Below are 19,897 nucleotides of genomic sequence, written 5' to 3' on the forward strand. Positions count from 1 at the left end.
CAGGTGCCCAGATCAGGGTTTCTACCCTTCCTCTTTGTCCCTCCCTTCCTTCAGCCTGCTTTTAACTGAAACATGAAGGAGATGGTGACAAGGAGCCCCCTCTCTGTGCTGTCGGAGAGCCTCCTCCCTGGCCCTTTCTCACTCCCCGTATCTCCTCTCCCTTGTGCTCTGCTGGGGTCACTTTTTGGAAACAGTGACTGAGCTCTGCAACGTGGCCTGCTCCAGTGTAATGCCAGGAGGGGGCACCAATCTGGAGCTTGCTCTGCACTGCCTGCATGAAGCCCAGGGCAACATTCAGGTGAGGGAGGCATGGCAGGACTCGGAGAGCCCTGAGAAGCTCCCTGCTCTCCTGGCGCTGGGGCTCCAGGTGCAGGCCATGTGCCTTCTGGGGGAGGGGGTGCAGCTGTGAAAATGGGAGGAAGGCCACCCATTCTTCCCCTGTGGCTCTGGAATTGGTGTGGCCCTTGAATGCCATAGGGGAAATGAGCAGATATGGGCTGAGGAAACCAGTTACTTATCTGGGGACCTGGGAGCCTTGTCTCCTCTGAGAGCTCCAGGGCCGGGGAGGAGAGCCAGGTGGACCCAGACTCAGGTCTTATGCTGTCTGGTTTATCTATTGAGCTTTATCATTTTATCAGAAACCCAAATATGAAAACCTCTGGTGCAACAGAAATACCTCTCCCTCCTCCAGGGCTCCTCCTTGCAATCCGGAGGTTTAGAAAATAAAAGTCCAATTCTGAGGAGTGGGAGAGGAAAAGTCAAATGGTCAAGTTAGGGACCCAAGAGGCAATGCCACAGTTCTGCTTTTCCTCAAGCTGAGAGGCGGTGGCTGGCACATAGTAGGTACTCAGCAGAGCATCACATACGTATTGGGGCCCACTGAGTTGCTGATGCTGTGTGACCCCGCTCCATATTTGGTGTAAGGGTTCGATGCTGCGATCTTGGAAATACTTATTTTTTTTACAAAAGGACCCCACATTTTCATCTTCCATTGGGTCCTGTGGAATACACAGCTAGTCCGGACTGGGTTATGATGATTCAGATAAATCCTCTTCACGGAGCTGATGATTTGGGAGAGCCAAAATAGGAAATATGCTTTAAAATTTTTAAATAATGAGTAGTGCTCTGAGGAAAATAAAGTGGGGCATTGGGCAAGGTCAGTGCTACTCAAAATGCTGGTGCTTAAAGAAATAAGGAGCTCGTGCAGATTAAATCCATGCACTAAACCTTCATTAAGAAATTCTTTCTGACTTTGGGCGAGGGGTTTACAACATAATTTGATGACAAAATAACCTAGACATGTTTTCTTTGAATATATGTACCCTGATTTATTAATGTCATCCCATTACCATTAATAAAAATTTATTAAAAAAAAAAAAAAAAAAAGAAAAAAGAAATTCTTGCTATGTTCCTGGCTCAGTGGATAAAGTGTCATCCCGGCTCACCAGAAGTCATGGATTCAACTGCCAGTCAAGACACATACGAGAAGTTATCAATGAGTGCACAACTAAATGGCACAACTATGTGGAACAATGAGTTGATGCTCTCTTTCTTCTGTCCCCTCTCTCTCTCTCCCACTTTCCCTCTGTCTCTTTCCCCCCCTCTCCCTTCCCCTCTCTCTCTCCCTCCCCCCCTCATCACCCCTCTCTCTCCCATCCTCCCTCTCCCTTCCACCCTCTCTTCCCTTCTCTCTTTCTTCGTTTCTCTAAATCAATGGAAAAAATTAAAAAGAAAGAAAATCTTGCTATGATAAAATAGCTGCACCCTACAGTGTATATACTCAGTGATGTTACTGATGTAGTCAGGGTGCCCACAGACGGTTCACAGGTGGTGTCCAGGCCATGGACCAACCACACTTTAAGCAGCCCTGGGCTGGGGAAGGCTGCAAGTAGTTTTTGAGTAAATGAGACAGGAAGGTGGGCCTCTACCTCACCTTCCCTCCCTCAGTAGTAAGTAACTGGCCACTCCTCTTGTTCCAGGTTGCCCTGGAGACCCTCTTGCTCAGAGGACCCCAGAAGCCGCAGACTCACCCACTCACCGACTATCGCTACACAGGTGACTGGAGCAAGGTGCCGCGTGGTTTTCTCCCTGCTGAGACCCCGTGAACCAGTTAGCTGCTTGTGCCTCTTAGGTGCTCTGCCTCCCTTTCCAGAAGGGCCTGTCCTCTCCAGGGCTTGGCCCAGCCAGGAACGGGGTACTCCTGACCACGGAGAGGTGAAGGTGGGCTTAGGTTCAGTGGTTGAGTGCACCAGCTCTGGAGTCGGGGCCAGGGGCCCCCACTGGACCTTTAAAAGTCTCTTAAACCACTGGAAGCCTCAGTTGTTGTGTCTGTAAAGTGGAGATGGTACGGTCCCTACCTGCTAAGGTTTTTGTGAGGACTGTGCAAGATAAGGCTGGTAAGGGGTATAGCAGCAGAATGCCTGACAGGTCATTGGTGCTCAGCAATAGTAGTTAAAACAAGAGAGTGGTCTGCGTTTCAGCCATGGCTGTGGTCCCAAACGAAAAATGTCTTTCCTCCTCCTGACTTTCTCTGATAGGTTCCGACGTCTGGACTGCCATGGAGAAGAGGCTCTTTAAGAAGGCGTACTGTGCCCACAAGAAGGACTTCTACCTGATACACAAGACGGTAAGGCGCGGGTGTAGACAAGGCCTTGCCGCACACCGCTGAGCTGAGCTAGAACTGACGAACCTGTCGGGATGACACTTTGCTCAGACTGTTTACTGTTTATAATCTTAAAAAGCCGCCCTGGCAGGATAGTTCAGTTGGTTTGCAGCACAGAGCTGGTCAGGGCACACACAGGAACAGGTGTTTCTGGCCCTCTCCCTTCCTCTCTCTTGCTAAAATCAATTTTAAAAACATTTTTTATTTTATTTTAAAAAGCCATTGTTGTGAACAACTCCAAATAGTACAGCAATGCATCACATGCTCAAATAAAGTCCCGCACACCCCGCCACACAGTGCCACTGAGTGATAGCCTCTGGTTGTGCACTGGAGGCGTTTCTCTGCCTGTGCAGATCTTACACACTTATATGTGCTTTAAAAAGGATGTCATACAGCCCTGACCGGTTGGCTCAGTGGTAGAGCATCGGCCTGGCATGCAGGAGTCCCGGGTTTGATTCCCAGCCAGGGCACACAGGAGAAGCGCCCATCTGCTTCTCCACCCCTCCCCCTCTCCTTCCTCTCTGTCTCTCTTCCCCTCCCACAGCCAAGGCTCCACTGGAGCAAAGTTGGCCCAGGCGCTGAGGATGGCTCTGTGGCCTCTGCCTCAGGCACTAGAATGGCTCTGGTCGCAACAGAGCAGCGCCCCAGATGGGCAGAGCATCGCCCCCTGGTGGGCATGCCGGGTGGATCCCGGTCGGGCACATGCGGGAGTCTGTCTGACTGCCTCCCCGTTTCCAACTTCAGAAAAATAAAAAAATAAAAAGATGTCATACTATACTTATATCCGTCTGGTTTTTTGTTCTCTTTAAAAACTTGATGGACACAAGTGTAATATTTGATGTTTTGACATACTTATGTACCTGTAAAACCACCACCGTGGAACCTATCTGTCACCCTGAAAATATCCTCCTGCCCTTGGTTCCTAGTCAGCTCCTTATCTACCTTGTGTCACTATAAGTTAGTGTGCAATTTGTGGAGCTTTATATAAATGGAAAATTGGACAGTATGTACTCTGCTTTATCTGGTTTCATACAGTCAGCATAACTGAGATTTTTCATGTTGTGTGCCAATATTTCACTTTGTATTGCTGAGGGGTATTCCAGTGGGGAAATTTGGTTAATCATTCACCCGTTAATGCATCTGGGTGGTTTCTAGTTACTGGTGATGATAAATAAAGCTGCTGTGAACATTCACGTACAAGCCTTTGTATAGACATGTACCAGTGTGTGTGGGGTGAACACCTACGAGGGGAGTGAGTGGATGATATGGTCGGTATATGTTTGACATTTTAAGAAACTACCAAACTATTCTCCAAAGCAGTTGTACCATTTCATTTTCCCACCATCAGGGTACAAGAGTTTCAGTTGTTCCACATTCTCACCAACACAGTATGATCAGTCTTTCTAATTTTACCCATTCTAATGAGCATGCAGTGGTGTCTCATTGCAATTTATTAATTTTTCATCAACGGACTGTGCTTTTTGGTGTTGTACCTAAGCAATCTTTGCCTAACCCAAAATCACAAAGATTCCCCCTATGTTTTCTTCCAGAAGTTTTATAATTTTAAGTTTTCCATTATACTTATGACCCATTTGGTCATGGTGTATTGTCCTTTTTATATATATATTGTTGAATTCTATTTATTAACATTTTGTTTAGAATTTTTCATCTATGTTCTTGAAGGATACTGGTCTGTAACTTTCTTTCCTTCTAATATCTCTGTCTGGCTGTGGTATCAGGGTAATGCTGATCTTATATAATGAGTTGGGAAGTATTTTCTCTGCTTTAATTTTTTTGGAAGTTTTTTTTTTTTAATAAATTTTTATTAATGGTAATGGGATGACATTAATAAATCAGGGTACATATATTCAAAGAAAACATGTCTAGGTTATTTTGTCATCAAATTATGTTGCAAACCCCTCGCCCAAAGTCAGATTGTCCTCCGTCACCCTCTATCTAGTTCTCTGTGCCCCTCCCCCTCCCCCTAACTCTCTCCCTCCCTCCCTCCCATGTCCTCCCTCCCCCCCCCACCCTTGGTAACCACCACACTCTTGTCCATGTCTCTTAGTCTCATTTTTATGTTCCACCAATGTATGGAATCATGTAGTTCTTGTTTTTTTCTGATTTGCTTATTTCACTCCTTATAATGTTATCAAGATCCCACCATTTTGCTGTAAATGATCTGATGTCATCATTTCTTATGGCTGAGTAGTATTCCATAGTGTATATGTGCCACATCTTCTTTATCCAGTCTTCTATTGAAGGGCTTTTTGGTTGTTTCCATGTCTTGGCCACTGTGAACAGTGCTGCAATGAACATGGGGCTACATGTGTCTTCACGTATCAATGTTTCTGAGGTTTTGGGGTATATACCCAGTAGAGGGATTGCTGGGTCATAAGGTAGTTCTATTTGCAGTTTTTTGAGGAACCACCATACTTTCCTCCATAATGGTTGTACTACTTTACAGTCCCACCGACAGTGAATGAGGGTTCCTTTTTCTCCACAGCCTCTCCAACATTTGCTATTACCCGTCTTGTTGATAATAGCTAATCTAACAGGAGTGAGGTGGTATCTCATTGTAGTTTTGATTTGCATTTCTCTAATAACTAATGAAGCTGAGCATCTTTTCATATATCTGTTGGCCATTTGTATCTCTTCCTGGGAGAAGTGTCTGTTCATGTCCTCTTCCCATTTTTTTATTGGATTGTTTGTTTGTTTGTTGTTGAGTTTTATGAGTTCTTTGTAAATGTTGGATATTAGGCCCTTATCTGAGCTGTTGTTTGAAAATATCAGTTCCCATATAGTTGGCTGTCTGTTTATTTTGATATCAGTTTCTCTTGCTGAGCAAAAACTTTTAATTCTGATGTAGTCCCATTCATTTATCTTTGCCTTCACTTCTCTTGCCATTGGAGTCAAGTTCATAAAATGTTCTTTAAAACCCAGGTCCATGATTTTAGTACCTATGTCTTCTTCTATGTACTTTATTGTTTCAGGTCTTATATTTAGGTCTTTGATCCATTTTGAATTAATTTTAGTACACGGGGACAGGCTGTAGTCGAGTTTCATTCTTTTGCATGTGGCTTTCCAGTTTTCCCAACACCATTTGTTGAAGAGGCTTTCTTTTCTCCATTGTGTGTTGTTGGCCCCTTTATCAAAGATTATTTGACCATATATATGTGGTTTTATTTCTGGGCTTTCTATTCTGTTCCATTGGTCTGAGTGTCTATTTTTTTGCCAATACCATGCTGTTTTGATTATCCTGGCCCTATAATATAGTTTAAAGTCAGGTATTGTAATGCCCCCAGCTTCATTCTTTTTCCTTAGGATTGTTTTGGCTATTTGGGGTTTTTTATAGTTCCATATAAATCTGATGATTTTTTGTTCCATTTCTTTAAAAAATCTCATAGGGATTTTGATGGGAATTGCATTAAATTTGTATATTGCTTTGGGTAATATGGCCATTTTGATTATATTTATTCTTCCTATCCAAGAACAAGGAATATTTTTCCATCTCATTGTATCTTTTTTGATTTCCCTTAACAATGCTTTGTAATTTTCATTATATAGGTCCTTTACGTTCTTTGTTATGTTTATTCCTAGGTATTTTATTTTTTTTGTTGCAATCGTGAAGGGGATTATTTTTTTGAGTTCGTTTTCTAATATTTCATTGTTGGCATATAGAAAGGCTATGGACTTTTGTATGTTAATTTTGTATCCTGCGACCTTACTGTATTGGTTTATTGTTTCTAATAATCTTTTTGTGGAGTCCTTCGGGTTTTCGATGTATAGGATCATATCATCAGCAAAAAGTGATAGCTTTACTTCTTCTTTTCTGATATGGATGCCTTTTATTTCTTTGTCTTCTCTGATTGCTCTGGCCAGAACTTCTAGCACCACGTTGAATAAGAGTGGAGAGAGTGGACAACCCTGTCTTGTTCCTGATTTAAGGTAGAAAGTCCTCAGTTTTATGCCGTTTAATAGGATGTTGGCTGATGGTTTATCATATATGGCCTTTATCATGTTGAGATATTTTCCTTCTATACCCATTTTGTTGAGAGTCTTAAACATAAAATTGTGTTGTATTTTATCAAAAGCCTTTTCTGCATCTATTGATAAGATCATGTGGTTTTTGTTCTTTGTTTTGTTGATATGGTGTATTACGTTAACCGTTTTGCGTATGTTGAACCATCCTTGAGATTCTGGGATGAATCCCACTTGATCATGATGTATTATTTTTTTAATATGTTGTTGTATTTGGTTTGCCAGTATTTTGTTTAGTATTTTAGCATCTGTATTCATTAGAGATATTGGTCTGTAGTTTTCTTTCTTTGTGCCATCCTTGCCAGGTTTTGGTATGAGGGTTATGTTGGCCTCATAAAATGTGTTTGGAAGTATTGCTTCTTCTTCAATTTTTTGGAAGATTTTGAGTAGAATAGGAACAAGTCTTCTTTGAATGTTTGATAGAATTCACTAGTATAACCGTCTGGGCCTGGACTTTTATTTTTGGGGAGATTTTTAATAGTTTTTTCTATTTCCTCCCTGCTGATTGGTCTGTTTAGGCTTTCTGCTTCTTCATGACTCAGTCTAGGAAGGTTGTATTGTTCTAGGAATTTATCCATTTCTTCTAGATTGTTGTATTTGGTGGCATATAATTTTTCATAGTATTCTACAATAATTCTTTGTATTTCTATGATGTCTGTGGTGATCTCTCCTCTTTCATTTTGGATTTTATTTATTTGAGTCCTGTGTCTTTTTTCCTTGGTGAGTCTTGCCAAGGGTTTGTCAATTTTGTTGATCTTTTCAAAGAACCAGCTCCTTGTTTTATTGATTTTTTCTATAGTTTTTCTGTTCTCTATTTCATTTATTTCTGCTCTGATTTTTATTATCTCCTTTCTTCGGCTGGTTTTGGGTTGTCTTTGTTCTTCTTTTTCTAGTTCCTTAAGGTGTGAAGTTAAGTGGTTTACTTCGGTTCTCTCTTGTTTGTTCATATAGGCCTGAAGTGATATGAACTTTCCTCTTATTACTGCTTTTGCTGCATCCCAGAGATTCTGATATGTCGTATTTTCATTTTCATTTGTCTGTATATATCTTTTGATTTCTGCGCTTATTTCTTCTTTGACCCATTCATTTTTTTAGAAGTATGTTGTTTAGTTTCCACATTTTTGTGGGTTTTTCCCCCTCTTTTTTGCAGTTGAATTCTAGTTTCAAGGCTTTATGATCAGAAAATATGCTTGGTACAATTTCAAATTTTTCTAAATTTGCTGATATTGTCTTTGTGGCCCAACATATGGTCAATTCTTGAGAATGTTCCATGTACACTAGAGAAAAATGTATACTCTGTCGCTTTGGGATGAAGTGTCCTGTAGATGTCTATCATATCCAGGTGTTCTAGTATTTCGTTTAAGGCCACTATATCTTTATTGATTCTCTGTTTGGATGACCGATCTAGAGCCGTCAGCGGTGTATTGAGGTCTCCAAGTATGATTGTATTCTTGTTAGTTTTTGTTTTAAGGTCAATAAGTAGCTGTCTTATATATTTTGGTGCTCCTTGGTTTGGTGCATATATATTAAGGATTGTTATGTCTTCTTGATTCAACTTCCCCTTAATCATTATGAAATGACCATTTTTGTCTCTGAGTACTTTTTCTGTCTTGTAGTCAGCATTATTAGATATGAGTATTGCTACACCTGCTTTTTTTTGGGTGTTGTTTGCTTGGAGTATTGTTTTCCAGCCTTTCACTTTGAATTTGTTTTTATCCTTGTTGCTTAGATGTGTTTCTTGTAGGCAGCATATAGTTGGATTTTCTTTTTTAATCCATTCTGCTACTCTGTGTCTTTTTATTGGTAAGTTTAATCCATTTACATTTAGTGTAATTATTGACACTTGTGGGTTCCCTACTGCCATTTTATAAATTGCTTTCTGTTAGTTTTGTATCTAGTTTGATTCTTCTCTTTTGTTTTTCTATCATTTGTTTTTGTTTGTTTGTGTTCTATACTTCTTTCCTCTGTTGCTACCTTTTTTAAGTCAAGTGTTTTTGTGGTGGTTTTTTTAAGGGTGGTTACCATTAAGTAATGAAAAGGGTACCTACCATATTCATTGTAGTACCCTATCTTATAAGTATTTCTGCACTTCATCATCCTTTGCTACTGTTAATCTCCATCCTCTCCCCCCTTTTTTTCCTTTGTTGTCACAGTTTAAGTTTGGTTTTATTGTGTTCTTGGTGGAGCTGTTACTTGTGGTGTTGTTTTCTTTTGTTCTTTGAATCTGGTTGGAAAACCCCCCTTAGTATTTCCTAGAGTGGGGGCTTTCTGTTGATAAATTCTCTCATCTTTTCTGTATTTGTGAATGTTTTTATATCTCCTTCATACTTGAAGGATAGCTTTGATTGGTATAGTATTCTTGGCTGAAAGTTCCTCTCTTTCAGGGCTTTAAATATTGGGGTCCACTCTCTTCTAGCTTGTAGAGTTTCTGCTGAGAAATCTGATGATAATCTAATAGGCCTTCCTTTATATTTTGTACTCTTCTTTTCCCTGGCTGCCTTGAGAATTTTTTCTTTGTCATTGGTTTGTGTCATCTTTATTATGATGTGCCTTGGAGTGGGTTTGTTGGGGTTAAGAAAACTTGGTGTTCTGTTTGCTTCTTGAATTTGAGGCTTTAGTTCCTTCCACGGGCTTGGGAAGTTCTCATCTATTATTTGTTTGAGTATATTCTCCATTCCATTTTCTTTCTCTTCTCCCTCTGATATACCTATTATTCTTATGTTATTCTTTCTGATGGAGTCAGACAATTCCTGTAGGGCTTTCTCATTTTTTATTATTTTTGAGTCTCTTTCTTCTCTCTGTTGTGCCTCAAGTTGTTTGTCTTCTATTTCACTAATCCTATCTTCAATCTGGGCTGTTCTGTTAGCTAAGCTTGTTACCTCGTTTTTCAGCTCGTGAATTGAATTTTTCATTTCTGTTTGATTTGTTTTTATAGTTTCAATTTCCTTGGTAATATATTCTTTGTGTTCATTGAGTTGTTTTCTGATCTCCCTAAATTGCCTTTCTGTGTTTTCTTGTATATCTCTGAGTATTTTTAAGATTTCTATTTTAAATTCTCTGTCATTTAGCTCCAAGGCTTCCAATATGTTAAGTCTTTTCTCCATAGATTTTTCCACATCTATTTGTGTTACCTCTCTTTCTTTTGTATCCATAATATTTGATTTCCTCTTTCTTATCGGCATCTGAGGGTGGTCTTATTGATAGCACGCAGGCGCACTCCCTCGCGGCTTGAATGAGCGTCACTGCTGCGGTAGCTTCCTCCACACCCTCGTCTCTCAGATTCAAGTGATAACAGTCCTTTTGCTTTCAGTTTGTGTGGAACTCCGGAATGCTCCGAGGATAAATTTTTCTGTTTCTAGTTGATAAATTTGTTGTGATTTAGGGGAGAGCTGTCGGACGCGCTACTCACTGCGCCATTTCCTGGAAGTTTATTTAAAATTGCTTTTATTTCTTCCTTAAATATTTGTTAGTGAAACCACCAAGGCCTCGAGTTTTCTCTATAGGAAAGTTTTTAATTACAAGTTCCAATTCATTTGATTGATCCCGGGCTATCCAGGTTACCAGTGTCTTCTTGAGTGAGCTTTCATAGTTTTGTCTTTCAAGGAATGTGGATATGTTTTTCTCCATTGTCTGATACAGTAGCATAAAGTTCATAATATTCTCATATTACCCTTTCTGTATCTGTAGATTATAGTGATGTCACCTCTTTCATTCCTCATATTGGTAATTTGTCTTTTTATTTTGATCATTCTGGCTAGAGGCTTATCAACTTTATTTATTGTTCTCAAAAAACAAACTTTTGGTTTTGTTGATTGTTTTCTAGCTGATTTCTGCTGTTATTATTTTCTTTCTTCTGCTTGCTTTGGGTTTAATTTGCTGTTTTTATGTTTCTAAAGGCAGAAGCTAAGGTCACTGATTTGAGACCATCCTTCTTCCCTAGGATAGGTGTTTAGTGCTATGAATTTCCTTCAAAGTACTGCTTTGATTTGCTATGTTGCATTTTCATTTTTATTAATATTTTTAAAAGTTTTTTTATTGATTCATTAACTTATCACAGTCTATCTTCAAGCGATTGCTAACGCTTCATCTGCAGAATGAAAACCTTATAATAGTGTACTTCCATTTCTCCTCCTGGCCATTATGCTGTTGTTGTTATGCATTTTATTTTACATGTTATTAACCCCACAATACATTACTGTTATTTGTGTTTAATCAGTCAGTTGTTTTTCAGAGAGATTTAAGTAATAAGCCTCATGCATTTACCTATGTAGTCACCATTTTTGTTGCTCTGCATTCCTTTGTGTAGGTCTGTACTTCTGACTGGCAGCATTTTCCAGAAGCAAATTAATGGAAATCATTTAACATTTACTGTAGTTCAGGTTTGCTAATAATGAATTCTCTCAGCTTGATATATCTGAAAGAGTCTTTATTTTGCCTTCATTTCTGAAAGATATCTTTACTAAATATAGAATTCTACCTTAACATTTTTTTCTCTCAGTAATTTAAAAATGTTCCTCTATTTTCTTCTTACTTTTTTTTTTTTTTCATTTTTCCAAAGCTGGAAACGGGGACACAGGCAGACAGACTCCCGCATGCGCCCGACCAGGATCCACCCGGCATGCCCACCAGGGGGCGACGCTCTGCCCATCCGGGCATCGCTCTGTTGTGTCCAGAGCCGCTCTAGCGCCTGAGGCAGAGGCCACAAACAGAGCCATCCCCAGCGCCCAGGCCATCTTTGCTTCAATGGAGCCTCGCTGTGGGAGGGGAAGAGAGAGACAGAGAGGAAGGAGAGGAGGGATGGAGAAGCAAATGGGCGCCTCTCCTGTGTGCCCTGGCTGGGAATCGAACCCGGGACTCCTGCACGCCAGGCCGACGCTCTACCGCTGAGCCAACCGGCCAGGGCCTATTTTCTTCTTACTTTTATTTCCAACAATAAATGTATTCATTTTCTTTTCTTTCTTCTCTGTATATATAACATCTTTTTTCTCTGGCTGGCTGTTTTTAGGAATTTCTCATTACCACTGGCTTTGAGCAATTTTACTATGATATAGTTTGGAGTAGTTTTCTTTATTTCTTTTCTTGTACTTGGGGTTTGTGGAGTTTTTTAGACCTGTGGCTTTTTAGTGTTCATTAAATTGGGGGAAACTTTATTATTTTTCAGATAATTTCTTGTGTCCCTCCCTTCTCCTCTGAAGACTCCACTTAGGTGTGTGTTGGGCTTCCTGCAGCTGTCCCATAGCCCACAGCTCACAGCTCACTGATGCTGTTTTCATTTTTACTGATTCTTTTTTTTCTGTGTGTTTCATTTTGAAAGGCTTCTGGTTTTTGTATCTTCAGGTTCACTAATCTTACCTTCTGCAGTTTCTGTTCTGTTCTTAATTCCCGATGCAGTATGGTTTTCATCTCTAGAAGTTCTATATGGATCTCTTTTATATCCTCTATGTCTTTACTTTTTAAACACATATTATACAGTTACATTAACTTTTAATGTCCTTCCCTGCTAATTCTACCATCTGTTCATTCCAGGTTGATTCTGATGGATTGATTTTTCTCCCCATTACATGTCATAGTTTCGTTTTTGTAAGCTAGGTAATTTTACATTGGATTCCAGACATTTTGAATTTTAGCTTGTTTGGATTCTGGATATTTCTGCATTCTTATAAATATTCTTGAACTTGGTTCTGTGATATACTTACTTGAAAACAACTTTTTACTTTTGAGTATTGCTTTTAGAATTTTTTAAAGATGGGATCAGAACAGCTCTTTGTCTAGAATTTATTATTTCTCATTACTGAGCTAGACCCTTCTCATTACACTATCAGTGCCCCAAGAATTGGGAGGTTTTCCACCCTGCTAGTGGGAACAGGTACTATTCCTGGCCCTGTGTGAGTGAGGGGTGACTTCTCCTCAAATCTGCTTGGTGATTCTTTACCCAACTTTGGGTCATCCCCTCTTGTGCATGTGCTGGTCAGCACTTTGTTGAATGCTCGAGGGGAAGAAGGGAACCCTCTCCAGACTTCTTGAGCTTTTCTCCGTGCAGCTCCCTCCACTGCTGTACTTTTTCCTGTGGACTCTCACCACCATGGTCTCCCCAGATGCTCTGTCCTACTGCTTGTTCCTGCTGGACTCCCCTCCCTGGCCCATGGCCTGAACACATGCTCAAGGTAGTAAGCTGGGACTGTGGCACACTGCTTACAAAAATCGGGATATTTCAAAATGAATATGAAGTGATAAAATATCTCCTTATTTTTGCAAGCAGTATATTTTAGTTCTTTCTCACAGAAAAATACTTTTCTTGAGCAGTGCCTAGTGTCTTACCAACCATTGTTTAATATGCTTTGACTTTTTTGTAATTGTTTTGGATGGGAAAGTAAGTCTGGTTCTGTTGTCTCATCTTATTTGGAAACAGACATCCAACTTTGTTTTAACCTAGGGATATCTCTTAGTCAGAGGATGTACTGTTTTGACTCCTAGTTTGTGAACACACACAAAGCTGAAAAAAATTCAGATGGAGAAAGTATTTTCCAAAGTGATGAGATGGCTGATTTAATTTTCCTGAATTTTCTTTCTAGAGCAATTAAACATTTCCATTCTGTTTTGGTTTTTACAGAAAATTTTGTTAATGAGATCACTTCTTAGTGGAAGGAGGAGCAACTGGTGGGGTCTGAATGCCCCAGGATCAAACCATACCTTCAAAACCTCTTCCACCCTGGCCAGTTGGCTCAGTGGTAGAGCGTCAGCCCAGTGTGTGGATGTCCCAGGTTCAGTTCCCGGTCAGGGCACACAGGAGAAGTGACCGTCTGCTTTGCCACCCCTCCCTCTCCCCTCCTCTCTCTCTCTTTCTTTCTCTCTCTCTGTCCCCCTCCTGCAGCCATGGCTCGAATAGTTCAAGTAATTTGGCCCCGGGAGCTGAGAATGTTCCCCTGGCCTCACCTCAGGCACTAAAAATAGCTCTGTTCAGAGCAACAGAGCAGCAGCTCCAGATGGACAGCATCGCCTCCTAGGGAGCTTTCTGGGTGGATCCCAGTCAGGGTGCATGCGGGAGTGTGTATCTCTGCCTCCCCGCCTTCCTGCCGCCCTGCCTCTCACTTAACAAAACTTCTTCCTCCATTCGAGGGCCGCTTTCCTCAGTACAATAGGGCTCTGCTTGGCTATTGCAGAGGCTGCGTGATATCCACTGCGTGAGGGCATTTGCTTTCATTAGTCCTGGTTGATAAACATGTGGCCCTTAGGCATGATGTCACAGAGAGCATCCTATAGTGTGCCTTTATGTGCATCTTCTCACAGGGAAGGGTTGGGATGGCCTTGCTACTCAGAGCTTACAGAGCTAGATGTCTGGTCTCTGGTGGCTTCACTCTGAAGCTCTCCTCACCTGGGAGGACTTTGTGATCTCTGCCCCTTGTAGTGAATAGGCCAGCCAAGCCAAAAGAGGGAGGGTTTCCAAGTGGCGGCTGGGGGCTGCCCAGGGCCAGTTTTTGTTTTTTTCTCACTAGATCCAGACAAAGACTGTAGCCCAGTGTGTTGAGTATTACTACATCTGGAAAAAAATGATCAAATTTGACTGCGGCAGAGCCCCAGGGCTGGAAAAGAGGCTCAGGAGAGAGCTGGATGAAGCAGACAGAACAGAAGCAAAGGTAGAGGGTCGTGGGGGGTCTGGAGTCCAGTGCTGATCTGAGTGTCCCCTGCCCACCCAAGTTGGGAGCTGGAGAGGGTGCCCTGTGGGAATGGTTTCCCTGCAGAGGACCCTTGTGCCCCGGATCCCTATACCTGCCTTGTAAGGGTGGAGTCAGCACCCTTAGGTACGTGGTTTCTGTTCCCTCTGCAGGTCACTTGCAGCCCTCGAGAGAGACCCAGCCACCGTCCAACCCCTGAGTTAAAGATAAAGACCAAGAGTTACAGGAGGGAGTCCATCCTCAACTCCAGCCCCAACACCGGCCCCAAGCGGGTCCCCGAGCATCCCGGGAGCACAGAGGGCCAGAGCGTTTTTCCCTGCAGAGAGTGCGAGAGGTACCAGCTTCTTCCCTAGCTGTACTCACACCACCGACCTCGGGGCACCCTGCCTCCCCCTGCTCCTGACCCGTGTCCTCTGCTGACTTCCCAGGGTGTTCGACAAGATTAAGAGTCGAAATGCCCACATGAAGCGGCACCGGCTTCAGGACCACATGGAGCCCGTCGTCAGGGTGAAGTGGCCAGTGAAGCCCTTCCAGCTGAAGGAGGAGGGAGAGGAAGAGGAGATAGGAGCTGACATCAGCCCCCTGCAGTGGTGATTCCTGGACAAATGGCTAGTCGGGGCAAGCAGCAGTCAGGATGGGGACCTCCAGCCCTGTCATGTCTCCCTTTGGCCTCTCCCAAGATGTTTGGAGCACCCTTCTTCCTCCTCCAACCCTCACTGTCTGCCATGGGCCCGCCCAGCAAGCAGACACAGTGGGTGTTTGGCCATGAGTAGGCAGGAGAAGCACACAGCCATCAGACAGCTGTGAAGTCCCTGTCGGCCGGTGCCAGAAGCTCCAGTCTCTACAGTAATGGTCTCTCCCCTTCTTTCAGTTCCATTCATGAACGGGAAGGCGGGGGGAGTGAACAGGTTAGATCTGGGTAGCTCTCAAATCTTAGTTTCAGTTTTGGGGTTTGGTTCTATTGTTAGGGAAGGCCCAGCTGTAGAGAATCAGTAAGAAGATACCTTCATGGCCACCACGTTGGGGCCTCCACCGGGGGGGTCTCTCTGCATTCCAAATTCAGTCCCTAGTCTTGCAATGACTTGTACATTGTTAGGTTTTTTTGTACGTGTCGACTTGTAAATCTTATTAAATTGGGTTGTTGAGCAGCTGTCTTCTGGGTTCCCTGGCTGTTTGATCCAACAGAGGCTTTTGAGTCCCTGCCACTTGCGGGGGCCACGGAGAGCAAACTAGGCCCTTGCCCTGGAGGAGCCGGGGCCTCGTACATTCATTCAGAAAACACATGCCCTCATGTGTACCGGGCAGTGCCCAATACAAGTGTTGGGGATGCAGTGACACCAGACGGACAAGGTCCCTTTTTGCCCATGCGGCTCACATTTTAGAAGCAGGACGGTAGCAGAAGTAAATAAGCAAAAAGGAGATTTTTAGATATTGATCATGGGTGTGCTTTTGGCCACAAATAACAGAAGAGTGAGCATAGGTTTAAGCAGTCGGCCATACGCTGGTTCCAGCAGCCCAGCGGTGAAATGAGCACTGCCAGGAGTGGCCAGCCTCAGCATGTGGCTGCAGCAGTCGCAAGAACCGATCTTCCCACACAGGGGAGAGAGCATGTCCCTGCCTTCCTTGTGTCCCTTTTTAAGAGAGAGGAAAGCTGTAGCAGTCCCCAGCAGGCTGCCCCCATGTCTCATCGGCCAGACCGTAGCCCGTGCTTATTTCTAAACTGATCCTGAGAAACAGTGGGAAGGCAATGGCCACAGTTACCCTGGACTCTCAGGATGTGTCTTCAGGACTGGGGAAAACCAGTATGCTCCCTCAAGTTTGCTGCTGAAATTCTGTTTGCCAGGAAAAGAAGAGGCTGCAGAAATGACTACTGGGCAGGCAGACCACCACAAAGTGACATGAAGAAAATAAAGCATGGCCGAGATCCTAGGGAGTGGCCTACGTGTGGCAGTCACTGTTGGGAGGGTGGCCAGGGAAGGCCCCTCGGAGGTGGCTGCTGAGGCGTGGATTCAGGCAATGGAACAGCAAAGCACAAAATGCTGCAGGAAACCCGCAGACCGTGTCTCAGCAGAACCTCCCGGGCTACCACATAGAGATTGGAGTAGGCAAGATTAGAGGCCTAGAAGGTAGGAGGTCAAGGTAGGATGATGGTGACTTCAGCTGGTGTTCAGAATGCATCTTAGACATAGACTTAGACTTGTTGATGGGTCACACATCTTGGGGAGAGGTGGTAAAGAAAGGACAGACCAAGGCCAGAGTGGGAGGTGTGGTCTTGAACAGCTAGTACACGTCACTAACTCAGATGGCGAAGAGGGACATGTCAGAGGACTGATTTCATCAGAGCACATGATTGTGTCTCTAATAGTGTGTGCTGTGTTCTCAGGGACTAGCAGGTAACGGAAGGTAGAGGAGTGTGTCAGGAGGTTTCACAGAGTGGCCACAGTGGAGCGAATGTTTAGAGATGAGGGAGGAGGGGCAGAGGCGGAAGTGGTGTTTGAAGCAGAAGGGGCATTGTGGTTAAGGGAAAGGGCTCAGGTGTCTGGTGAACCAGAACTTACCATCTGGCTCCTCCTCCTGTGACCTTGGGCAAGTCACTTTCCCTGGTTAAGCCTTAGTTTTCTCACTCCATAAAATAGGATGGACAGTACCTACCCCCCTGTATCTGTTAAATGAGAAAATGTAAAGTACTTGGCAGGGTGCACCATGGGAACTGAGCACCTACTATTTAATGAGCACTCAGGCAATACTATTACTGTTTGGATCCCACCCTAAACCACAAGTTAAGCTTGATGTCTCTGGAAATAAAAGACTCTGGCTTAAAGGGGTTGGGTGGTGTTATCTATTGCCATATAACAAATTACCCTGAAATGTAACAGCTTAAAACAAATGGGAGCTCTTATTATAGTTCTGCTTAGACGGACACGGAACCGAAACTGTTTGTGGTAATCCAGACTCACCCCCACTTGATCTGTGGACAGACAATGGCAACCACAAGTGGGTGGTCTGGGAGTCTAAGAACAGAATTGGGTGAAGGTTTCTTGTGCCTTGCCCTCCTCAGACAAGCCCAATCCTCAGCCCTGCCCCCAGATAATAGTTTTATCAACCAGCAGTCCCCGAATTATCTACATTCTAATTAATCTGGGTGGGGGTGGAAGAGGGAAAAGGTTCTATAAAAGAACAAAACAAAACATATGTGTATACATACAGATAGATTCCTGCACCCTGCGAAGACTTTCAGAATTGGCATCACTGGAGGTAGGGCCCTGGGACTTGAATTCTTTTTCTTTAATTTAATTTAATTTTTTTGTGACAAAGAGAGAGACAGAGAGAGGGACAGACAGGAAGGAAGAGAGATGAGAAGCATCAATTCTTCAGAGGGACAGACAGGGAGGAAGAGAGATGAGAAGCATCAATTCTTCATTGTGGCACCTTTGTTGTTCATTGATTGCTTTCTCATATGTGCCTTGACCCAGGGGGCTACAGCAGACCAAGTGACCCCTTGCTCAAGCCAGTGACCTTGGGCTCAAGCTGGTGAGCTTTGCTCAAACTAGATGAGCCTGCGCTCAAGCTGGTGACCTCGGGGTCTCAAACTTGGGTCCTCTGCGTCCCAGTCCAATGCTCTATCCACTGCACCATGGCTTGAGTTCTTTTCTTTTCTTTTCTTTTTCTGAAGCTGGAAACAGGGAGAGACAGTCAGACAGACTCCCGCATGCACCCCACCGGGATCCACCCGGCACGCCCACCATGGGGCCACGCTCTGCCCACCAGGGGGCGATGTTCTGCCCATCCTGGGCGTCGCCATGTTGCAACCAGAGCCACTCTAGCGCCTGAGGCAGAGGCCACAGAGCCATCCCCAGCGCCCGGGGCCATCTTTGCTCCAATGGATCCTTGGCTGCGGGAGGGGAAGAGAGAGACAGAGAGGAAGGCGTGGCGGAGGGGTGGAGAAGCAAATGGGCGCTTCTCCTGTGTGCCCTGGCCGGGAATCGAACCTGGGTCCTCCGCACGAGTTCTTCTCTTAAAAACCTTTCTTAGGATAGTTTTTAGAAATTTCAGAAAAATTAGGAAAATAGTATAAAAAATTCCCATATACCCTACACCCAGTCCTATTATGAACATTTTCCATTAGTATGGTATATTTGTTACAATATCTTACATTAACTAAAGTCCATACTTTATTCATATGTCCTTTGTTTTTACTTCATGTCCCTCTTCCGTTTCAGGATCTCACCTGGGACACCACAGTACATTTAGTAGTCATGCTTTCTTTGGCTTCTTGTGGCTATGACAGACTTTACTTTTTAGGACAGTTTGAGGAGTCCTGATCAAGTATCCTGGAAAATGTGCCTCAATTTGTTTAATACTTTTCTCATTATTAGACTGGAAGAAAGACCACAGAAGTGAAATACCATTTTTATTACATTTTTATGTGACATATCGCTGTTGATGTTAACCTCAATCACCTGGCTGACAATATCAGGCATCTCCACTGTAAACTTAGTCCCCTCCCCTCTACTCCCCTCTTCTCATATTGTATTCTGTGGAAGTAAGTCGCTGCTCAGTCCACACTTAAGAATCGAAGAATTATGCTCCACCTTATTTGGAATTATTCTGCATGGAATATTTGATCTTTCCCAGTTAGTCATTTATATAAGCAGGGACTCATGGATATTTTATACACTGAGTTATAATCCACTACTACTTTATTTTGCTCAAATTGTTCCAGCTTTGGCCATTAGGAGCTTTTCTGGTTGGCTCCTGTGTCTTCTTGACATACCCCATTGTGTGTGTGTGTGTGTGTGTGTGTGTGTGTGTGAGAGAGAGAGAGAGACAGACAGACAGACAGACACAGGCACAGATACACACTTCCTTTCTGGCACCACAAGATATTCCAGTCCTAGAATCAGTCATTTATCCAAGGAATCCTGGTTCCTTTTATTGGAGAATGGTATTAAAAACTACGATCTCGGCACTAGTGTGCTCGAATCTGAATTTTTCTTTTAACATTCTCCAGCTATTTTTCTTTTTATGAAACCAGAGTTAAGAGAAACTGCTGTCAAGTACTTCCCTGGCCTTCCCAAGTCAGTTTCAGCATCCCTCAGCAGAGGGCGCAAAGAAAGGTTTCCTTCTTGCAAAGTGAAAGAGAACGACTCCAGATAAGGAATGCAGGCGGAGTTCTGCGCAAGAGAACTGTCAAATCTGGGCGTAGGCGGGCCACGTCTTCCGACAGAGGCTAGGAGTTGTCACGTGAGGGTCAGCGATCGAGCCGACTAGGGCCAGAAAGGGTGCGGGGCGGGTCCTCGGCGGTAGGAAATACAATTAGTTTATACGGCATCACCCTGGGTGTTACGCGGAGCAACCGGAAAAAAAGTGGGATGCCGTACGAAATGTATGCGCATGCGTTGGAGCACCGGGTCGCCGATTGGAGGCCATGAGTCACGGGGGCGGTGTGCGCCGCTTGGGGGCGTGGCCTGTGGGCGCGCGCCGCGCTACGAGGCCGCTAGTTGGCCAGCACTAATCACGT

At 43.6% G+C, this 19,897-nt stretch overlaps 1 protein-coding gene across 2 annotated transcripts in view; it reads left to right on the forward strand.

Moving 5' to 3' along the window:
- The window catches only part of ZNF541 (zinc finger protein 541), a 57,449-nt gene extending 42,479 nt beyond the window's left edge, over window positions 1-14,970 (forward strand). For both annotated transcript variants that reach the window (XM_066265296.1, XM_066265298.1), the window contains 6 exons: window positions 195-298; window positions 1,980-2,055; window positions 2,538-2,626; window positions 14,197-14,337; window positions 14,529-14,710; window positions 14,805-14,970. In XM_066265296.1, the coding sequence (XP_066121393.1) occupies window positions 195-298; window positions 1,980-2,055; window positions 2,538-2,626; window positions 14,197-14,337; window positions 14,529-14,710; window positions 14,805-14,970 (758 nt within the window). The remainder of the gene's footprint in view (window positions 1-194; window positions 299-1,979; window positions 2,056-2,537; window positions 2,627-14,196; window positions 14,338-14,528; window positions 14,711-14,804) is intronic.
- The last annotated feature ends 4,927 nt before the right edge of the window (window positions 14,971-19,897 follow it).

The sequence above is a fragment of the Saccopteryx bilineata genome, chromosome 3, assembly GCF_036850765.1.
Source record: "Saccopteryx bilineata isolate mSacBil1 chromosome 3, mSacBil1_pri_phased_curated, whole genome shotgun sequence".
NCBI classification, from domain to species: domain Eukaryota; kingdom Metazoa; phylum Chordata; class Mammalia; order Chiroptera; family Emballonuridae; genus Saccopteryx; species Saccopteryx bilineata.